At 36.6% G+C, this 21,644-nt stretch overlaps 1 protein-coding gene across 1 annotated transcript in view; it reads right to left on the bottom strand.

Moving 5' to 3' along the window:
• Positions 1-21,644, bottom strand: part of EML5 (echinoderm microtubule associated protein like 5) — a 266,949-nt gene that overhangs the window by 58,596 nt on the left and 186,709 nt on the right. Inside the window, exons 22-29 of the mRNA XM_006839584.1 lie at positions 20,345-20,497; positions 19,503-19,634; positions 18,004-18,092; positions 15,493-15,669; positions 14,064-14,265; positions 8,965-9,091; positions 4,883-4,897; positions 2,453-2,461 (exon numbers count right to left, since the gene is read on the bottom strand). Of these exons, the coding sequence (XP_006839647.1) occupies positions 2,453-2,461; positions 4,883-4,897; positions 8,965-9,091; positions 14,064-14,265; positions 15,493-15,669; positions 18,004-18,092; positions 19,503-19,634; positions 20,345-20,497 (904 nt within the window). The remainder of the gene's footprint in view (positions 1-2,452; positions 2,462-4,882; positions 4,898-8,964; positions 9,092-14,063; positions 14,266-15,492; positions 15,670-18,003; positions 18,093-19,502; positions 19,635-20,344; positions 20,498-21,644) is intronic.

The following is a 21,644-nucleotide window of genomic DNA, read 5'->3' as shown; positions in this document are numbered from 1 at the left end:
GGGTTGTATACTTTCACCAAACCTATTTAATCTGTGGTGGTGGTGGTATGCTGTGGAGTCAGTTCTGACTCTTAGCGACCTTGCATAGGATTTCCGAGGCTATAAATCTTTACGGGAGCAGAAAGCCTCATCTTTCTCCTGAGGAATGGCTGGTAGTTTTGAACGGCTGACCTTGAGATTAGCATCCTGACTCGTAACCACTACACTACCAGAGCTCCTTATTCAATCTGTATGTTGAGCAAATAATTTGAGTAGCTGGATTATATGAAGAACTTGGCATCAAGACTGGAGAAACTGTCATGAACAACCTGTGATATGCAGAAGACACAACTTTGCTTGCAGAAAGTGAAGAGTACTTGAAATACTGTACTCTTGTACAATCAAAGACTGCGGCCTTTAGTATGGATTGCACCTCAATGTAAACAAAATGAAAATTCTCATAACTGGACCAATAAACAACATCATGATCAATGGAGAAAAGATTTAAATTGTCAAAGACTTAAATTTGTTAGGATCTACAATCATTGCTCCTGGAAGCAGCAGTAAAGAAATTTAAATAATGTATTGTGTTTAGCAAATCTGCTGCAAAAGAACTCTTTTAAGAGTTATAGAACAAAGATGTCAGTTTGAGGACTAAGGTGCACCTGACCCAAGCCATGGTATTTTCAATAGCCTCATATGTATGTGAAAGCTGAACAATTTAAAAGGGAAGACCATAGAAGAAATCGATGTATTTGAATTATGGTTTTGAAAGAATAAACAAAGTGCCAAGGATTGCTAGAATAAACAAATTTGTATTAGAAGTACACCCAGAATGCTCCTTAGAAGCCAGGATGCAGAGACTTTTCTGACTTTGGAAATATTATCAGGAGGGACCAGTCACTGGATAAGGACATCACACTTGGAAAAGTGGAGGGTCAGTGAAAAAGAGGAAGACCTCCAACAAGGTGGACTGATACACTGGCAGCAACAGTGGGCTCAAACATAACAATCGTGTAGATGGCACAGAACTGGGCAGTGTTTCGATCTGTTGGGCACAGAGGCACTATGGGCTGGAACCAACTCAGCACTTAAGAATAACACCAACAACTCAGAATCTATTACAGTCTTCTATCAGGACTATTGGTGTTGTGTGCCACAGAGTCTGTCCTACCCCATAGTAACCCTATAGGAAAGGGTCCAACTGCCCCATAGGGTTTCCTAGGCTGCAATCTTCATGGGAGCAGATATTCAGGTCTTTTCTTCTGCAGAGAGTTCAGCTGATTTGAACCACTGACCTTTCAGTTAGCAGTAGAGCACTTTAATCATTGCTCCACCAGGGTGCCTTCATCACATTTAGAGTTCACAATTTGAACCATTTAAATATGGAGGGTCTTCCCTAACACGCTTTACTTTTAAAAGACTATTTCATTTATGATTTTCATTTCACTCATTATATTAATAACCTGAACAAGTACATCAATAACCTAAACATTAATTTACTCAAAATTAACCACCTCTCAAATTTTCCATTAATATTCATTTTGTAGCAACTAAATCAGGAAACAATAAAGAACTTTTCTGGGGAAAAATTTCCAACATTTATGAATAAGTCTTATGAAACAAAAGATACAAAAACACATATGTATTTTCAAAACTACTTTGTGCTATATATGTCTTTAAAGTAAATGAAGTGTTACATCTTGAACAATGCAATACGAGGGAGCTTCAAAAAGTTCATGGAAAAAATAGAATTAAAAGTTAATGGACATTTTCCATGAAGTTTCTGAAACTGCCTCTTAAAAATTACATTTTCCTGTGCAGTACAAAGCAGTGTGTAATAGGAAGTATGATTGATTGGTGGCATAAAAAATGAATGTCCTTATCAAGGAAACATAAATTTAAAAATTGCCATAGAAATTTTTCTTACAAATCTTATTCATATATGCTTTTGAATATCCCTAAGTAAAAAACACAACTGAATTGATGCTGTGTAACATTTAAAAATATTTCTTCTAGGACACACTCAAAGAATGATAGCAGACAGGGCTTTTCTTCTATGTCCATTTTGTTGGTCAACTTTATTCCATATTATACAGCTGGGCAGCTGTCATTGTAATCCAAACAAATGAACAGGCCATTTTTACGTATACAATCCTTTGCAACAGTTAAGACAAACTGACTTTTGTAAAGGCCATTTATATGTTACATCACTGTTTAAAATACAATTAGATAGTTTGTAAATTATGCAAGTTAAATGGATGAAGTTTTAGCAAGGCAGTTACTTTTATGGTGTAAACCCAATAATTAAAATGCTATTCAACTCAGTGATGTTAATTCGAAGAAGGGGAAAAAACATGAAACCTGTGAATACAGGTACAGAATACCAAGGAACACAGCTCATTAATGGTAAACATAAAAGATGGTAAAAAGACAAAATTATACCTTGTAAGCATAGCAAAGAGAATATTACCTGGAACCCCTTTTCAGCAGCAGGTAAAGAAGGGAAAAGATTACAATACAAATTTGAGTGAAAAACACTAGTAAAATCCTTCTTATAATAAAATATTTTCACAATTATCTGTAGTGCAGATAAATGATACTGCGTATATTCAAGGCATGCTTTTATTTTACTACTACATGTAAGTGAAGACTTAAGTTATTCCATTATGACAGGAAATTAGAAGAAAAAAAAATTAAATGTGAATTCCTCAATACGTTCTTTATTGTAAATGTTAAAGTTTGTCACTCTTATTTTCCTGCACTGCAATCTGAATTTCAAACCAACCAGTTAGGCTTATCCTTGTTCTTCCAACAGGTTGTATGTTGTTGTTGTTGTATGCCTGTGAGTCGTTTCCAACTCACAGCAACCCTGTATAGGGTTTCCCAGGCTGTAAATCTCTACAGGAACTTAGGCAAGCCTCATCTTTCTCCCTCAGAGCAGCTGGTGAATTCAAACAGTTGACCTTGGAGTTAGCAACCAGCATGTAACCCACTACCCTACCAGTACTCAAAAGACAGTATAATGTTTCAAACTTTAAAAGTTGATATCACTGGGGCTGCCAGGTAGGAAACTGTCTAAGTAGTTTAGGCTTTCCCTACTCTGACCAACAAGAGGCAGAGAAGGTGTTTTGAGGATCATGCTGGATTTCAGCTCTTGGGAGTCCCTTAAGCAACCTTTAAAAATTCCCCTAATGGCATGATGGCTGAAGAGAAGTCAGAAGGGATCACAGAAGTCTTCTCATGAATCCTCCCACTAAGTCCTGGCATTCCCTTTACACATCTAGAACAAAAGCTTATCCCAACACTGCACACTGTTGCTATTTGTGATAGGGAAGTTCTAATAAACACCAGCTGCCGTCAAGTCGTCTGAGTCGTGGTGACTCCACAAGAGTGAGAGGAGAACTGAGCTCCACAGGCTCATCGTGGGGAACGGCTGATTGTGGGGAACTAGAGCATCAGGCCTGTCTTCACAGGCGTCTGGGATGTCCAGTCTTTCAGTTCACAGCATGAGCGCATTTGTCCAGTGACTCCAACTGGCAGAATACTTTTATATGAGTCATGCACACGCACAGTGGCGACTGTGTCTCCACTTAGTTTTCTTGTTTGTAAACAACTAATTCCCAGCCCAACAAGTCTTGATATGAAGCAGCAGCTCCTCCACTGTGCTTCCATGTACACTGTCCATGCCCCCTTTAAATGCAGAGATCCATTCTGAATAAACTACTCTAGATATCAGGCTAATCTGGATCATTCAGTCAAAGTAGGGTGTGATTATGCGGGCTCTTTTAGCAGTTACATCATACTCTGGGGCCATGTTAAACTTTTTATCAATGAAAACCTCAAGATTTTCACATCAAAATGCAGAATGGATATTGGTGGTGGTGGTGGTTGTGTTAAGTGCCGGTGAGTGGGTTCCAATTCACAGTGATCCCGTATAGAGATTCCGAGGAGCAGCTGGGGGGTTTGAATTGCCGACCTTGTGGTTCACAGTCCAGTGCCGATCCTACAGCACCACATCAGAATAGATACTTTTCCTCTTAAATTTAATGTTGTTTCACTCTAATAGGTCCACATATATTGAGATGATTCTACTTTTCTGTAATCTACATGACAAACTTTTTCGAAATTTATATGCAAACGTGGCATGTATCTTTTCCATTTTTATCCAATCACTGACAAAAATGTTCCCAGTAGTACTCCATTAGCAACCTTACATCATATGGTCTTTAGGGCATCTATACATAATACCACCAGGCCAAAGAACCTCCTCACTCCATCTGGTATTAAAGGGCTGAGATTTTGTTGCTGTTGTTCAGTGTTATAAAGCTGGTTCTGACTCAAAGCAACCCTGTATAGGTTTTCCAAGGAGCGGCTGGTGAGTTTGAATCACCAATCTTGCGGTTCAGTGCTTTATCCACAGCACCACAATAAAGACAGTATAAACGGCTAAGAGAAAGAAGTATGTTAGCAGGTATTGAGAAAACCATTCAAGTGTCTCCTGTGCTGTCTGTAAGGCAGGGCTGCAGTTCTGGTGATGGTTATTTGATTGCAGACAGGCAGCCATATCACCTCAAAACTGTCCTGGTGGCTGGGCAATCTCTTCCAGTATATGCTATAGCCCAATGGTCCTAGAATGACCTAGAGTACAGGACTTTTGTGAAAAGGCATTTGTAAAGCCAATTTATCCTAATGAAGCCCCTCACAATAGCACCCATATACCATGTATCCAGAAATGCAGCTCTTGTAAACTTTGTCCTTTTTCATTGTCTAATTCTTTCGGGACAAATGTAGTTCAATGTTTTATATGAAGAAAGCATCAATACCTTAAAATAACATACACATCAAAACAGAACAAAGACGAAAATTTTGAATCAAATCTTTTCCTTAATAAAATCCTTACCTTACTACTCCCTGCCTTCAAAAGGAGCAAGGGGAGAAATGGAGAAAAGCATGAGAAAACTGATGATAAATACAAATGTAGTCATTTGTTCAATAGCATAAAAGTGACATGTCAACAAAACTTAAGGAAATACAAAATTACCTCAATTTTATTTAAATTCTTTTGTCTATTTTTCAAATTATACCTCTGGAGAAAAACTTGAGTGGCCACTGACTACTTTAAATACCTAATATTTGCTATAAAATATTATAGAAAAAAACTACAAAGTTATTAAGTTATTTAAGAAATGAAAAATGCCACAAAACTACCAACCGATTACAGTGAAGTTATCAATTGTCATCAGAAGCATTTTCCTTTTACATGGGTATGTTAAAATTTGATGAGAATATGCTTTAATTGCTCATAACATGTTTTGTTTCACCTTTGATGAAACCTTTGATATTATTTTAGAGTCTGAAAATAATTAACTTACACAGACCATATAATCTTCTCACAAACACATTCATTCAAACATGAGCTCCTTTGATTCTTTCATTTGTAAAAATTAAACATTCTAAATACTGAAAGGCTCCACTTCTTAATCTTGCATCTGACAGTGGAAGTGAAGCAGCGTTATTGAAGACTACTCTGGTAGTATGTACTTCACCATAGTCGGTTGGTACTTTTGCGGGATTTTTCGTTTCTTAAATGACTTAATAACTTTGTAGTTTTTTCTGTAATATTTCATAGCAAATATTATACATTTAAAGTAGTAAATGGCCACTCAAATTTTTCTCCAGAGGTATAATTTGAAAACTATACAAAATAATTTACGTAAAATTTAGGTATTTTTGTATTTCCTTAAATTTTGTTGACACACAAGGAGCTCTGGTAGTGTAATGGTTACAAATAGTGGCTGCGAACCACAAGGTCAGCAGTTCGAAACTACCAGCTGTTCTGCGGGAGAAAGATGAGGCTTTCTGCTCCCGTAAAGATTTACAGCCTCGGAAACCCTGTACAGGGTCACTATGAGTCGGAACCGACTCCACGGCACATAACCACCACCACCACTCTGGTAGCACAGTGGTTATGAAGTGGGCTGCTCATCTCATGGTCAGCAGTTCAAAACTACCAAGAGTTCTGTGGGAGAAAGATGAGGCTTTCTGCTCCCATAGAGATTTATAGCCCCAGAAATCTTATAACGTTAATTACTACTGCCTTCGCAAAAGTCTATTTGAAATAGAAAAATAAATGGAAATACAAAATAATCCCATTTTTGAAACACTTAATTCTGAAAATACAATGTAATAGCTGTTGCTGTTGTTGTTAAGAGTCGTCAAGTCACTTCTGACCCATAATAACCTTGTATAGGGTTTCTGAAGAGCAACTGGTAAACTTGAACTGCGGACCTTAAGGTTCAAACTTACTTTGCAGTACAGTGCATCAACTCATTATATTTGTAGCATTGTCAACATTCTTAGTGAATAGTCAAAGATTTCATTCTGTCAGAACCTGGGCCACTTTGGCAATGAAGGAAGCTATTTATGGGTTTTACCATGAATAATCGCCTAGAGATTAGAATTAGGTTATATCCCCATCTAGTAACATTCACATTTGCATATTCATATGTACTTCTTTCCTTAGTAACTGCATAGGTAATGCTCCTTACTCTGCAACAATTTCATTTCAGCCTGAGGTCACTCGTGCTTTATTCCATAGGAGAAGTAGCCTTGGTGAAGACCTAGATTCTTTACATACATTATGTCATCTAAGCCTTGAAATACTCCACAAATTAGAGATTATAATGCTTACTCACCACTGAGGAAAATGAAGGTTAGAAAGAATAAATTTTTTTTTCCAGGGTCACCTAACTTGTAATTAATATTTTAACCCATTTATCTGACTCCCTTTGCCTTGTAGGATATACCTTGTACCAAGTCTCTCCAACCTTGAATACTGGACAAGTATTTAGATCATATGTGGCACAGCCTACTTAAACCCTATCACTTCTTGAACAATTTGCCTCTTTACGTCTGAAGACAACATGGATGGTCACTTCCTTCCCCCCTTTGGTCTCAGGTACATATCAGCAAGGGGAACTCTAGAATTTCCTTGAGATCTTTAGGGCCGGTTAGTCCAACAGAATCTCTAGTTCTCCCATTCCCCAATAGCATCTTTGATTTCACCTCCTAACCTCATTCCTTTCACAGAAGGTGCACATGCTGTCCTGCTGTGATGTCTTTTTCTATGCAGCAGAGTTCCAACAGTCTTCAGCATTACTCTCACACTGTCCCTTCACCTTCAGTCTCCACAAATCCTGGTCAATTGTGAGTGAATTCCCTTTAATTTTTAACCTGCCCCTTAAAAACACTAACTTTTCATAATGAAGTTTTTCCCATCACAACCTTCTACAGAAGTTGTTGTTGTTAGGTACCATCAAGTCAGCTCCAATTCACAATGACCCTAGGTACAACAGAATGAAACACTGCCCAGTTCAGCGCCTTCCTCATAATTGTTAAGTTTGAGCCCACTGTTGCTGCTACTATGTTAGTCCATGTCCTTGGGGTCTTACTCTTTTTTTCATGTACCTTCCACTTCTTCAAGCATGATCTCATTCTCTAGGGACTCGTTCCTCCAGACAATGTGTCCGAAGTACAAGAGACAAAGGCTTGCCATACTTGTATCTAAGGATCATTCTGGCTGTACTTTTGCCAAAATAGATTTATTTGTTCTAGCAGTTCACTGCACAGTCAAAATTCTTTGCTAACACCCTAATTCTAATGCATCAAATCTGCAGTCTTCCTGATTCATTGCCAACTTTGCATGCAGATGAGGTGATTGAAAATACCATGGCTTGGTGTACCTTAGTCCTCGAACTCACATCTGTGCTCTTGAAAACTTTAAAGAGGTCTTTTGCAGCAGATTTGCCTAATGCAATACATCCTTTGATTTCTTGGCTGCTACTTCCATGAGTGTTGATTGTGGATCCAAGCAAAATGAAGTCTTTGACAGCTTCAATCTTTTCTGCATTAATCATGATGTTATTTATTGGTCCAGTGTTGAGGTCTTTTCCTTTTTTATTTTGAGGTGCAATCCATACTATAGGCTGTGGTCCTTAATCTTCATCAGTAAGTATGTTAAATTCTTTTTGCTTCTTGCAAGCAAAGCTGTGTCATCTGCATATAATCAGTTAATACATTTTCATCCAATCCTGATGCCACCTTCTTCTTCATATAATCCAGTTTCTCAGATTGTTTGTTCAGCATATAGATGGAATTAGTATGGTGAAAAGATAATTGTTGTTAAGTGTTCCTGAGTCAGTTCTTTACAGGGTTTCCAAGGGGCAGTTGGTGGATATGACCAACTGACCTTGCAGTTAGTAGTTCAGTGCTTATCCTACAGCACAACACCAGGCCTCCATACAGCCCTATAAAAGAGGTCACAGGTATTCCTAACTGTAACCCCTCTTTGTTCTCCATGACTGTTTCAGGATAATTTTGCCTTTTTCTTTCTTAAAACCCCTTGGCTTCAGAATTCTGTGCCATTCACTGACCATCTGCCTTTTCATTGTTTCCCATCTTTCCTAATGATTTAAAAGTGACTTCTCCTCATAAAACTGCTACACACTTATCCTTACTTTACCTTTATTTTTAACTGATTGATTCTAAATGAAGATCAATAATCCCCACTAGAGAGATATTATACTTCAAACTCTTCTTTGAAGAAAATTTGGGATAAAGATTAGTGGGTACAGTGGCCTTTCAAAAATGTAATCCTTCTTTTGCTCTCATGCTCCCTGAAAAGCACTTGGCATTAGACTCAATTTTTTATCATCACAGATATATTAAAAAGTAAGCAAATAAGTTTACTTTTATCATATAGATTACATTCACAGCATTCTTCCCTAGGCTATTTGAAAAGACTGTAGTATCACCAAAATGTACTTAGAGACAAGCCTGTCTTCAAGGTGGCACTGGGAACTATTTAAAGCAAAAGAGTATCACTCTTATTCAGTTTTTACAAGAAATCCATTTAATAAAACAATATTCAAGTTTTAATACCAATTATCTTTTTCTTCATCAAATATTAAACTTGATAGTTACCTCTCATCCACTGAGGGCTCTTTTTGTTGTAAATGAGGCTTGATGCCAAACATTGGGCGAATATTGGTTGATAAGGCTCTGATGGTGTAACTGGTTTCATTCTCCTTTGTAACATCACTGTCATAGCCTAGCATGAAAAGAGATACATTATTTCTCTAAGTGATACTTAAGGAAGATCAATTATGATCTTATAAACTGAAAACAAGGATGAGCAAGAATATAACAAATTAAATAAATTGTACTTCAGTCAAATTACAGAAAAATGCAGCCAATGAAAATGATGCAGAAGGACATTTAATGATTAATAATGGAGTCCCGGTGTGGTGTTGTAAGATGAGCACTATACTATGAACAACAAGGTCAGTGGTTCAAATTTAATAGCTGTTCCTCTGAAACTCTATATAGGCAAGTTATGAGTCAGAACTGATTCAAGGGCATTTAACAACAACAACAACACTACTGTTTTCAAAGCATTATTAAGTAATAATAACCCAAAACCTCATAGCCATCAAGTCAATTACAACACGTAGTGACTGTACAGGCTCTCTGAGGTTACTAATCTTTATGGGAACAGAAATCTCAGTCTTCTTCCACTGAACTGGGATCTGAATTGTAGACCGTCTGGTCAGCAGTCCAGTGCTTATCCTACAACACCACCATAGCAGATAAAAATGAATTCAAAATGATATATATTTAAAACAATGCTATGTAAATAAATGCACATACCCCTATGAATATTGCACAAAACATTAACATAGATTATCTTTGGTCAAAGGTACTGTGCTATACAAATGTATTTTCTATAATGAACTGACATTGATACATTTGAAAAAAAATCAAAATTCTATGAGGTTCATTATAAAATTTATTCTGACAATCATTATTTAAAATATCTACTACTTGTCTGTCAGTTTGTCATACTGTGGTGGCTTGTGTGCTATTGTTTAATCTGTGTGATGCTGGAAGCTATGCCACATGTTACTTTAAATACCAGGAGGGTCACATAGTGGACAGGTTTCACTGGAGCTTCCAGACTAAGAAACAATAGGAAGACGTAGAGGCAGATTACTTCTCAATATTTAGTCACTGAAGATCTTAGCAGTTGAACACGGTCATATATAGTACAAGAATAGAAAAACATTATGAATAGCAACAGAACATTATCAGATATAGCATTGGAAGATGAGATCCTCAGGTTGGAAGTCTCTCAGAATATGACTGAAGAAGAGCTGCCTCCTCAAAGTACAGTTGACCATGATGATGTGATTGGAGTATAGTTTTCGGGACCTTAATCGCTGATGGAGCACAATTCAAAATGTGGAGAAACAGCTGCAAACTCCATTAATAGTTAGAACATGTAATGTACAAAGTCTGAATTTATAAATCTGTAAGTTGTCAAAATTAAATGGAATAAATAAAGATAAAAATTCTAGCACTAGTGAGCTGAAATGGGCTGGTATTGGCCATTCTGAATATGACAATCATTTGGTTTGCTATGCCGGGAACAACAAATTGAAGAGGAATGGCGCTGCCTTCATAGTTCAAAAGAACATTTCAAGATCTTGAAGTACAATACTGTCTGTAATAAGATACTATCCATGCACCTACAAGGAAGACCAGTCAATACCACTATTATTCAAATTTATGCACCAACCACTGAAGTCAGTGATGATGAAACTGAAGAATTTTACCAACTTCTTCAGTCTGAAATTGATCAAACATAAAATCAAGATGCAGTGATATTCCTCGTGATTGGAATGTGAAGGCTGGAAAGAAAGCGGTAGGATCAGTGTTTGAAAATATGACCTTGGTGATAGAAATGATGCTGGAGATCACATGACAGAATTCTACAGGAACAGCAACTTTTTTATTGCAAACACCTTTTTTAAACAACATTAAAAAAGGTGACTATACACCTGGACCTAACTTGCTGGAATACACAGGAATCAAACGGACTATATGTGTGTTAAGAGAGGGTAAAAAAATTCAATATCATCAGCCAAAATAAGGCCTGGGACAGAGTGCGAACAGATCATTAATTGTTAAAATGTAAACTCAGGCTGAAGCTGAAGAAAATTAAAACAAGTTCATGAGAGCCAAAATATGACCTTGAATATGTTGTTGTTGTTGTTGTCAGGTGCCACTGAGTTGGAATCGACTCATAGTGACCCCATGCACAGCAGAACGAAACAATGTCCGATCCTGGGCCAACCTCACTACTGCTGCCATACTTGACGCCATCAATGATGCCACCTGGCTGATCCATCTCGTTGGGGGTCTTCCTCTTTTTCTCTGACCCTCCATCTTACCCAGCATGACATCCTTCTCCAGCGACTGTTCTCTCCTGACAATATGTCCAAAGTATGAGAGACGAAGCTTAGCCATCCTGGCCTCCAAGGAGCACTCTGGCTGCACTTCTTCCAAAACAGATCTATTGGTTCTTTTGGCAGTCCATGGCACTTTTAGTATTCTTCTCTTTGAATATACCTCACCTGAATATAGAGACCATTTCAGGAACAGATTTGATGCACTAGATAGACACTAATGAATGAAGATCAGAAAAGTTGTGGGATGGCATCGAGAACATCATATAAAAAGAAAGCAGGAGGTTATTAAAAAGACAGGAAAGACAGAAAAGTGCAAAATGGGTGTCAGAAGAGACTCTGAAACTTGCTCTTGAACCCAGAGAAGAAACTAAGGTGAATGGAAGAAATAAAGAAGTAAAAAGAGCTGAACAAAAAATTTCAAAGGGCAGCCTAAGAAGACAAAGTCAAGTATTATAATTAAATGTGCAAAGACCTGGATTTAGAAAAGAACACACTCAGCATTTCTCAATATGAATAAAACTAAGAAGAATTCAAGCCTCAACTTGCAATATGGATTCTATGGGCAAAATACTGAATGATGCAGAAAAGCATCAAAAGACGATAAAAGGAGTCCACAGAATTACTTCAACAAAAAGAGATGGGTGATGTTCAACAATTTCAAGCAGCAGCATATGATCAAGAACTGATGTTACTGAAGGAAGAAGTCCAAACTGCACTGAAGGCATTGGCAAAAAATAAGGCTCCAGTAATGGACAGACTACAAATCGAAATCTTTCAACAAACTGATGAAGCACTGGAGGCATTCACTCATCCATACCAAGACATTTGGAAGACAGCTACAGCTAGCTGGCCAGCTGACTGAGAGAGATTCATATTTGTGCCGTTTCCAAAGAGAGGTGTCCCAATGGAATGCAGAAATCACTGAACATCATCATTATTATTATTATAATCATTATTTACCTCTATTCCTTTTAGCCCATGAATACCTCCCAGTGTCTCCACCTATCTTCATCATTCTTCCACCACCCTTCCTCTTTTTGGACATTGCATTCCCCCATCACCTGAGCTAACACATGTTTAACAATATTACTAATATCATAAGCAAGCAAAATTTTGCTTAAAATAATTAAAAAATGGTTGCAACAGTATATCGATAGGGAACTGCCATAAATTCAAACTGGATTCAGAAGAGGAAATGGAATTAGGGATATTATTGCTGATGCCAGATGAAACTTGGCTGAAAGCAGAGAGTTATCAGAAATATGTTTACTTATGCTTTACTAACTGTGCAAAGGCTTTCGACTATGTGGACCATTGACAAACTATGGATGACATTGTGGAAAACAGATATTCCAGAACACTTAATTGTGCTCGTGAGGAATCTATACATAGATCGAGAGGCAGTTATTAGAATAGAACAAAGGAACACTGAATAGTTTAAACTTAGGAAAGGTGTGCACCAGGGTTGTATACTTTCACCATACTTAGTCAATCTGTACATTGAGTAAATAATCCATGACTTGGGTTAGGCTCACCTTAGTCCTCAAACTGATATCTTTGCTAGATTGCATGAGCCAGATGATGTAAAGAAGAATGTGGCATTATTGACAACCAGTGATATGCAGATGATAAAACCTTGGAAGTAAAGAGGACTTAAAATAGTCACTGATGAAGATCAAAGACCACAGCCTTCATTATGGATTGCACTTCAATGTAAATAAATAAACAATCCTCACAAGTGAACCAATAAATAGCATCATGATAAATGGAGAAAAGATTGAAATTGTCAAAGACTTTTATTTTGCTGGAATCCATAATCAACTCTCATGGCTACAGCAGTCAAGAAATCAAATGACTTATTAAATTAGGCAAATTTACTGCAAAAGACATCTTTGAACTGTTCAAGAACAAAGATATCAGTTTGAAGACTAAGGTGGGCCTGACCCAAGCTATGGTAGTTTCAATCAACTTTTTCATGCAAGAGAAAGTTGGGCAATGAATGAATAAGAAAGACCATAGAACAATTGATGCATTTGAATTATGGTACTGGAGAAGAACAGTAAAAACTCCAAAGACTGCTAGAAGAATAAACAAATCTGCGTTGGAAGAAGTACAGACAGAACGTTCCTTAGAAACCTGGATGGCTAGATTGCATCTCTTACACTTCAGACATGTTTATTAGGAGGGACCAGTCCCTGGAGAAGGACAACATGTTTAGTAAAGTGGAGGGTCAGTGAAAAAGAGAAAGTCACCTAAGGAGATGGACAGACACAGTGGCAGCAGCAATGGGCTCGAACGTAACAATTGTGAGGATGGCACAGGACTCGGCAGCATTGCGTTCTGTTGTGCATAGGGTTGCTATGTGTTAGAACCAACCCAATGGCAACTATCAACAATAACAATATTTAAAATATGATTGCCTTGCATTTGTAGATGAAGACTAAGTCATTAGTATATATTGTTTTTAAATACTGTGGAATTGATTCTGACTCGTAGCGACCCTGTATAAGGTTTCTGATGAGTGGCTAGTTGGTTTGAACCACTGACTTTGTGGTTAGTAGTCTAGTACTTATCCTATAATGCCACACTTGGACTCCCATTAATGTATGCCACTTTATCAATATGGAGTTCCAAAACCAATTTTGGTGTTAAATGGAACAAAAACACTGAAAGTACAGTTATTCAAACTTTACTATTATCTGTTTTTTCTTCAGTTCTGCTAAAAAAAATTTCTATATTTGTGTTAAAATAAATTATTTTAAAATTACATACCCCCATCTTCTTCAGAATCAATATCAGATTCTTCACTATCACAAGACCTTTTATCTCGATAGCCTTCCGTTTCATTTGTCCACACCATTAAGGACATATCTGTACCTCCTAGGGTAACCAACATGCTGTCATCATATGTCCAGCGGACATTTGTGACATGTGTACTATGGGCGACATACCTCTTGAAGTTTCTAAATTTTCCCTAAAGATAAAAAAAATATTCACATATAATCTTTCTGAGACATATCATTACTTGAATACTTTCAGTTATTTTTTATTTCATTCTTAAGATATGTTTATAAATGAACATTAGAAACACAAATTATAAACATATTATCATGTATTTTCTTGTAATTACTAAAACACACTGGAATACAAAATAATTCCTCAATCTTCTGAGGGTAGGATGAAACTATTACTCTAAACAGTGTTAGTCTCATTGGTACAACTGTTTTGGTAAACCCAGATGGTGCTCTGCATTTATTGAAAGCAGAAAAATTTTACCGTTGACTCAACCATTCTCCTAGGGATCTATGCTAAGTAAATGTTATGTGTGCAAAAAAAATTTCCATAGCACTTACTTTTAAATGTTCAACTGAGTAATAGTTTATTGCAATGTATGAGGGGGCTTAAAAATGCTCATGGAAAAATGGAATTAATAAATAATGGAATTTTTCCATGAACTTTTCGAAGCCCACTGACATGTCTATGGAAGAGTATGTATCTACTAAAAACGATGACTAGCAGCCATTATTACAGGAAACAGACACAGTGATATGAATGTCCCCATATAGCATGGCTACATTCACAAAACATTATCAATCATTTTGGTATATACCCATGCAAATAACTTGCACCTTAATTCGTTATAAGCATTGCACATAAGCGTATATATCCTAAATTATACTGATAGAATTCCCAGGTTGCAGAAATCATGAACTTTTAAATGTAGAAACTAGCATTACCAAGTTATATAATTAAATTTCAGACCAATGCAGTATAAGCAGTGTTTAGGTGGTTATCTTTTCAAGAGTGTGCAATTATGAGATGTCTTCAATAAACAAAAGACCTGATCAGTGAGTTCTCTGGGAATGAAGACTCCAAAGTTGGGTGAACCTATCATCAAAGCACTTAAGAAGGTGTTTCCTTAAGATTTTGATGTTCTTGCTAAAGAGAGGTAGATCAACATCTTCTAATGCATTACTAAGATCTGGAATGCTGAAAGGGAGTTACAATATAATACATAATTTAAGACATCTGATCCTAAACTATATTTCACCTTCTAGATAAAAAGCTATTAATAGGATGCCAAGAACAGGAAATGTAATTCTGAGTATTTCATATCACAACAAAGAAATGCTATGAAATGGCAGTCCCTTAAATAACACTGCTCTAATTATCATTATTAAGCAAGATAAAGAATACACACTTTAGCGGGAAATCTAAATAACTTCACAAATCCCAAATCATCTCCAGTAGCTAGAATTGTTTTGTCATTGGTGAGACAAGAGGCAGTTACATCAGTGACTTCTCCAACAACTGGCCAAATTCCCTCACAGCATAAACCGAGGACACTTGTCCATGATGCCCAGCCAATTTTTTCTACCTAAAAAGGAAAACAAAAACAAAAACTGAGATTTGTATCTAAAATTAACAACCATTTTTGTACACTGACTAAAACCCACTGTCACTGAGTCAATTCTGACTCACAGAGGCCCTACAGCTCAGAGTAGACCTGCTCCTTAGGGTTTCTGAGACTGTAAACCTTTATGCGAGCAGATAGCTTCATCTTTCTCCTGTGGAGATTAGCAGCTCAAATCTTACCTCATAGTATCACCAGGGCTCCTTAAGAATATTTATTACAGAGAAAGAGAAAAAGAACATAACCAATAGTATGTAGTTTCTCTAACTAAAATCTAGGCAGTGAGTTGTCTTGCTTTTATAGCTTTTAGAGTCTACTAGTTCCTGCAGAAAAAAATCTAAAAATCTAAAATCAATACTGAGTATTGTTCACTGTTCAGGGGACATACTCATAATAAATAAAACCCTTTCTGCCCTCACACAATCAAGAAACTCTTATGTTTTATTGTTAAATTCCTACTGATGTATTATTGCCATAAGCATATTTTGCAATGAACCATTATAGGAAATGAAGAACTTTTACTCATAGTCCCTTTTCCTTATGACAACACTTTCCTGTTAAATCGATTTGAGTCTTTCTTCCTCAGCCATGTAACAGAGGGTTTACAAACATTGTTAGGCATAAAGCTAAACACATTTTTCTTGTTTGTGTGTGTATGTGTGTGATTGTTAAGGTTCTATATCAAATTAACTTATTTGGGATTCTCAGAAGTTTGGCAGTTGAGATGTAATTGTACCCCATGATGTGATAAACCTATCAGAGAATTGGAGGTGTGGTGTGGAGTCAGTTCTGACTCATAGTGACCCTGCATGGGGTTTCTGAGGCTGTAAATCTTTATATATGTCTCCCCATTGCCTTTTTGCCTGCATGGTTTCTGCTGAGAGATCAGAGCTTAACCTGATTTGTTTGCCTTTTTAAGTAACACTTCTCTTTTCCCTGGCTGCTTTTAGGATTCTCTCCGTGTCTTTGATATTGGAGAGCTTGAGGCTGTAAATCTTTACAGGAACAGAAATCCTCATCTTTGTCCCATGGACAGCTGGTAGTTTCAAATTGCTGACCTTGAGGTTAGCAGCCCGACTTGTAACCACTTCGTAGCAGAGCTCCCAGTAAGAGGATTAAGGGTGGGATACATCGACTTGTAACCACTTCGTAGCAGAGCTCCCAATAAGAGGATTAAGGGTGGGATACATCACTTTTGGAGGGATGCAGGGAAGATATATCACTCTTAATCCCACAATTAAGGGTGGGATATCTGGTGTGGCACTATAGGTTAATGCGCTAGACTCCAAAGTTGGCTTGAACTGCAAGGTCAGCAGTTCAAGCTCACCAGTCGCTCCTTGGAAACCCTCTAAGGTCACTATGGGTTGGAATTGACTTGACAGCACTTAAAAACAATAGCAAAATCTCTTCAGAATCCTGGGGTGACACTGTAGGATAAGCACTAGACTGCAAACCACAAGGTAGGCAGTTCAAACCCACCAGACGTTCCTTAGAAACCCTATACAATGTCATTATGAGTCAGCACGTAACACCTTTTATCTTACAAGAGATCATAGGAGAGACTAGAGTAGAGAAAGAGGTACCTATTACCACTAAGACAGAAGAGCCAGGTTAGAGTACCTCCTTTAGACCTGGGGTCCCCGCACTGTGAAGCTCCTAGCTTCAGAGGAAGGCTGATGCCAAGATGTATGGAGATCTCCAAGGATACTAGGCCTACAGATCCTAAAAGGAGATAGGGACCTTTCTTTGCCCAGAGCCAACAGAGAAAGCCTTGCCTCAGAGCTGGCACTCTGCATTTCCACTTCTAGACTCACAAACCATGAGAAAATACAGTTCTCCTTGTTAAAGCCATCCACTTGTGGTATTTCTGTTACAACAGCACTAGAGAACTAAACAAAGTGTTTTTGTTTTTGTTGTTTAAATCAGGAATTTGCCAACAGCACCTCAGATGTGGATTGCAACAGAACTGGAGAATTGGCACACAGAGGATGTTAACCTTAGAAAGTAAAATAAGTACTGGACTACTAACCACAGGTTGGTGGTTCAAGCCCACCAGCTACTTCTCAGAAACTTTGTATCAGTCGGAATCGATCACACGGCACTTAACAACAGTAACAGACATGTAAGTTATTTATTCCTTATGTATCTATGTATTCTGCACCAATAAAATAAACATCCTCCACAAGTATCTATAATCTGAATAATTTAAGAACAGGATTTACATGTGACTAAAGGAAGAAAGGCATCAAATTTCCCCCTTACTCAGAAACAAGACTACAAGCAAAACTCTCTTCGTACCTCCACACTGGGAATGGTTTGTTTTTTCCCTCTGGGAGCTTCAAAGAATAGCTGTTCTTTAGCACCAGTGTTGACTTGTAAAAGCTTTCCTTAAAAAAATAACACATATAAATTGAAATATATATGCATCTAATACCGTGCTTAAAAGTCATAGGGGAAAATAAGCTTAATTATAAAAATCCATTTTCTTCAGCAGTCAACATGAATTAAGAGCATTTAATTTTCTTAATCCCCATATAATTAATAAATTCATAAACAGTTAAATTTTGTACATGTATGAGGGAGCTTCAGGAAGTTTGTGAAAATATTTTATTATCTTTTCATTCCATTTTTTCCATGAACTTTTTGAAGCTCCCTCATATATACTGAGGCATACCTTGGTTTGGTTCCAGACCCCTGCAACAAAGTGAATACCGCCATAAAGTGAGTCACATGACTTTTTACCCACACGAAAGTTATGTATGTCTCTTGAGACACAAGAGACGTGAATGAAGGGAGCACAGTTGTTGGTAAATGGCATTGATAGACTTGCTCAACGCAGGGCTCCCACACACCGTCAACTTGTAAAAAACAATGTACCTGAAAACTGCAGTAGAAATTGAAATGCAATAAAACAAGGTTTGCTTGTATGCAAAAACGACTTCTATTATTATGCACATGAAAAAACCTGAAGAACAAATGTTGAAGCATTTTTCTAAAAAAGCAAATATACATATTTGGTCTAACTCTATTTGGAAAAGAACTTTAATTCACAATTCTATATTTATTTAGATGACTATGCAAAATACATGGAGTCCTGATGTGGTGCTGTGGGATAAGCACTGTACTGAAAGTTCGGTTTAAACCATTAAGGTCGGTGGTTCAAACTCGCCAGCCACTCCTTGGAAACCCTATACAGGGTCACTATGAGTCAGAACTGACTCAACGGCACTTAACAAAGTAAAATAGGATCTTTGAAGGGAACATTTAAAACTTAACATTTATTCAAACTTATTAAAATTCATGCTTCTCTAAATTCTCACTGGCATAACAGTCATATGTTAAAAAAACAAAAATATCCATTAAGCCCTGCATTTTGTACAATCATAAATAACTATATTGAGAGAATGTATTTTAGACTACCCATGACAGATGACTTTAAAGCCTATCCTCATTACTAGTTCTTACTTTCCATTTTTGACATTACTGTTGATAATCACATTTAGCTGACAAAAACCAGGACATTATCATCACTGAAAATTAATTTTGCATAATATTTAAATTACTTTACAAACTAAAGAATATATCACAATACTGTCATCATTTGCTGTATGATCATTTGATTTACATTCAGTGAAGTATTGAAAAGTCTAAACTCCGTACATCTTTAGATGTAAAAAGTAAAGTAGTGGAAAATTAAATTTGAGAACTCTGTGTATTTTTTACAATGATTTTAAGCACTTTCTGCCTCTCTAAAATATATGAAGTTTGATCACATATTGAGTTCTTAAAATTCTTACCTCTCGTATCCCAGTCAATGTGGGTTATGTAACTGGTAGCGCCTTTGCAAATTCCTACTCGTTTACTACTCATCACATTGTAAATATCTACACAACTGTCATGGGATGCTACAGCTAGATATTTTCCAGAACCTATAATAGAAACACATGTGTTTGGCATTTTCTACCTCTGGAAACAGTGTTTTACAGTTTGCAACTTCGGTCTTAATATTTTATAAAGTTATCTTAGGTGTTTCATAAATTATAACAAGGCAGATGTGTCAAGTGACAAATGATAGCATACTTTTTAAATATATTGTAATCAACAAAATGAAAAAAAAATTAATTGTAGTGAAGTAGCTTGCTGAAGAGCATATGTCAAAACTTATTTGAAACGTAATTTTGATACACTTTGCATTTAACCAAAATATAAAACAAAAGCCTCTGAACTTAGAAAAAATGGAACTAAGCCAACATTAGTAAGATTCATCTTAACATTAGTAATCTGTACATTATTATAAGTTTTACAGCAGATAAGGAATATACAGAAATTGGGGAAATAACATGAATGCAATTTCTCCTGGAGACAGCATCTCCTGAAGACAGTCACTCAGGAGACAGTAGAAACATGGCAGCTCCGGAAAGGGCTGTGACTGAACCACACAGATAATTTAGCGACAGAATTGGCACAAACCAAATAATCTGCAACCACACTTTTCTCACCAAACTGCCTTCTGTAGTGCAACATACAGAGTAAGGAAAATTTTCACATAAAATATCAGCAAATACAAGCTACATAGTGAGACATCTGATGGCTGCCAGATTCAAAGTAATCATTAAAGAAGGTAGCCATAGAGTCTTACCTGGTGAAAATCGAATATCTGAAATAATATCTTTTCTGTGGTGAAAAGACACAAGATCTTCTAGAGTGTCTGCATTTGCCATTAAGAAACTTCCATCACTGAGACCCACAGCTAAAGCTTTACCATCGGGAGAAAAGCAGCAGCACCTTCCACCTGAAAAAGAAAGAGAGAAGTATCAGGCAAATTCCTTTTATTTAAAAGTTGTGTGTCCTTAAAGAAACTGGACATTTCAAAAGTGCCTATGTTTATTATAGTCTCAAATAATAAGAAAAAAGGAGTCAAGAGCTGTAACTAGTAAAGTTTTCTATTAAGATGAATGGTATGGAATTTTTTTTTAAAGTGTATTTTTTATATAACTGTGAATTCTATAATGAATTATTAAAGGATTAACATGAAACTGATGGCCTGGGAACAATTAGGAAACAAAAACTTTTCGCATTACTTTCAAAATCTCAGTATCATTTCTTATTTGCTTGAAGAACTATACAACTCAATATTTCCTTTCATCTTCATTTATATGTCTTTTATATTTGATTGTTTTCCACACTTGTTTTAACAAGAACTTGATAATACAACAAGATTGGTTTAATTTCTGCATAAATTTTCCACATAGGTTTGTTGCATTTTTATCTAGAATTCTGTGGAACAAGTTCTGTGGAACCAGTCATCTTGCCATATGTATCTTGGTTGTCAAACAGGATACTTAGCAAGAGAATGGAAGTTAATAAATCAATACTTATGTATCTGTAATCTTGAAAGTAGAAGATATTTGTTAGATATTATAAAGATGAAGGTATAAAGAGTAGCAAGAACACTACACTATGTATTCTGTAGATCCTAAGCCTAGCTGACCTTGATAGATCTCCCAATTAAGTGACATCTAAAATTTCCATGTGGTATGGAATTTAAGCAAGAATTGATACAAAGTATTTCCTCTTCTGAACTTAACAAACCAAATACTAACATTTACACCTTAAAAGGCATTACATTGATAAAAAATAATGTGAAATTTTAATTAACATAAAAATCAATGACATATGTGCAAGTTTTGTTTTTAATTTTCTATTGTGAATTGACAGACCAGTTTACAGACAAGATCATGAGTTTTACATTCAACGAATCAAAAGCTTTGCTTCAGGTCAATGACTGCAATCTCCTCCATGCAGTAACAGTTATTCTACTTCCTCCCTGTGGCTCTTATTTCCATTCCACTCACCTCCTCATCCCTTCTCACCTCTGTCCTTAGGTAAATGTTGCCCTTTCGATTTTGAATGGTGAGCAGACCTTACTAGTGTTGCCC

Source organism: Chrysochloris asiatica, unplaced genomic scaffold (assembly GCF_000296735.1).
Source record: "Chrysochloris asiatica unplaced genomic scaffold, ChrAsi1.0 scaffold00025, whole genome shotgun sequence".
Classification (NCBI taxonomy): domain Eukaryota; kingdom Metazoa; phylum Chordata; class Mammalia; order Afrosoricida; family Chrysochloridae; genus Chrysochloris; species Chrysochloris asiatica.
Note: the sequence above shows the minus strand (reverse complement) of the source record. Positions and strands in the feature narration are given on the sequence as shown.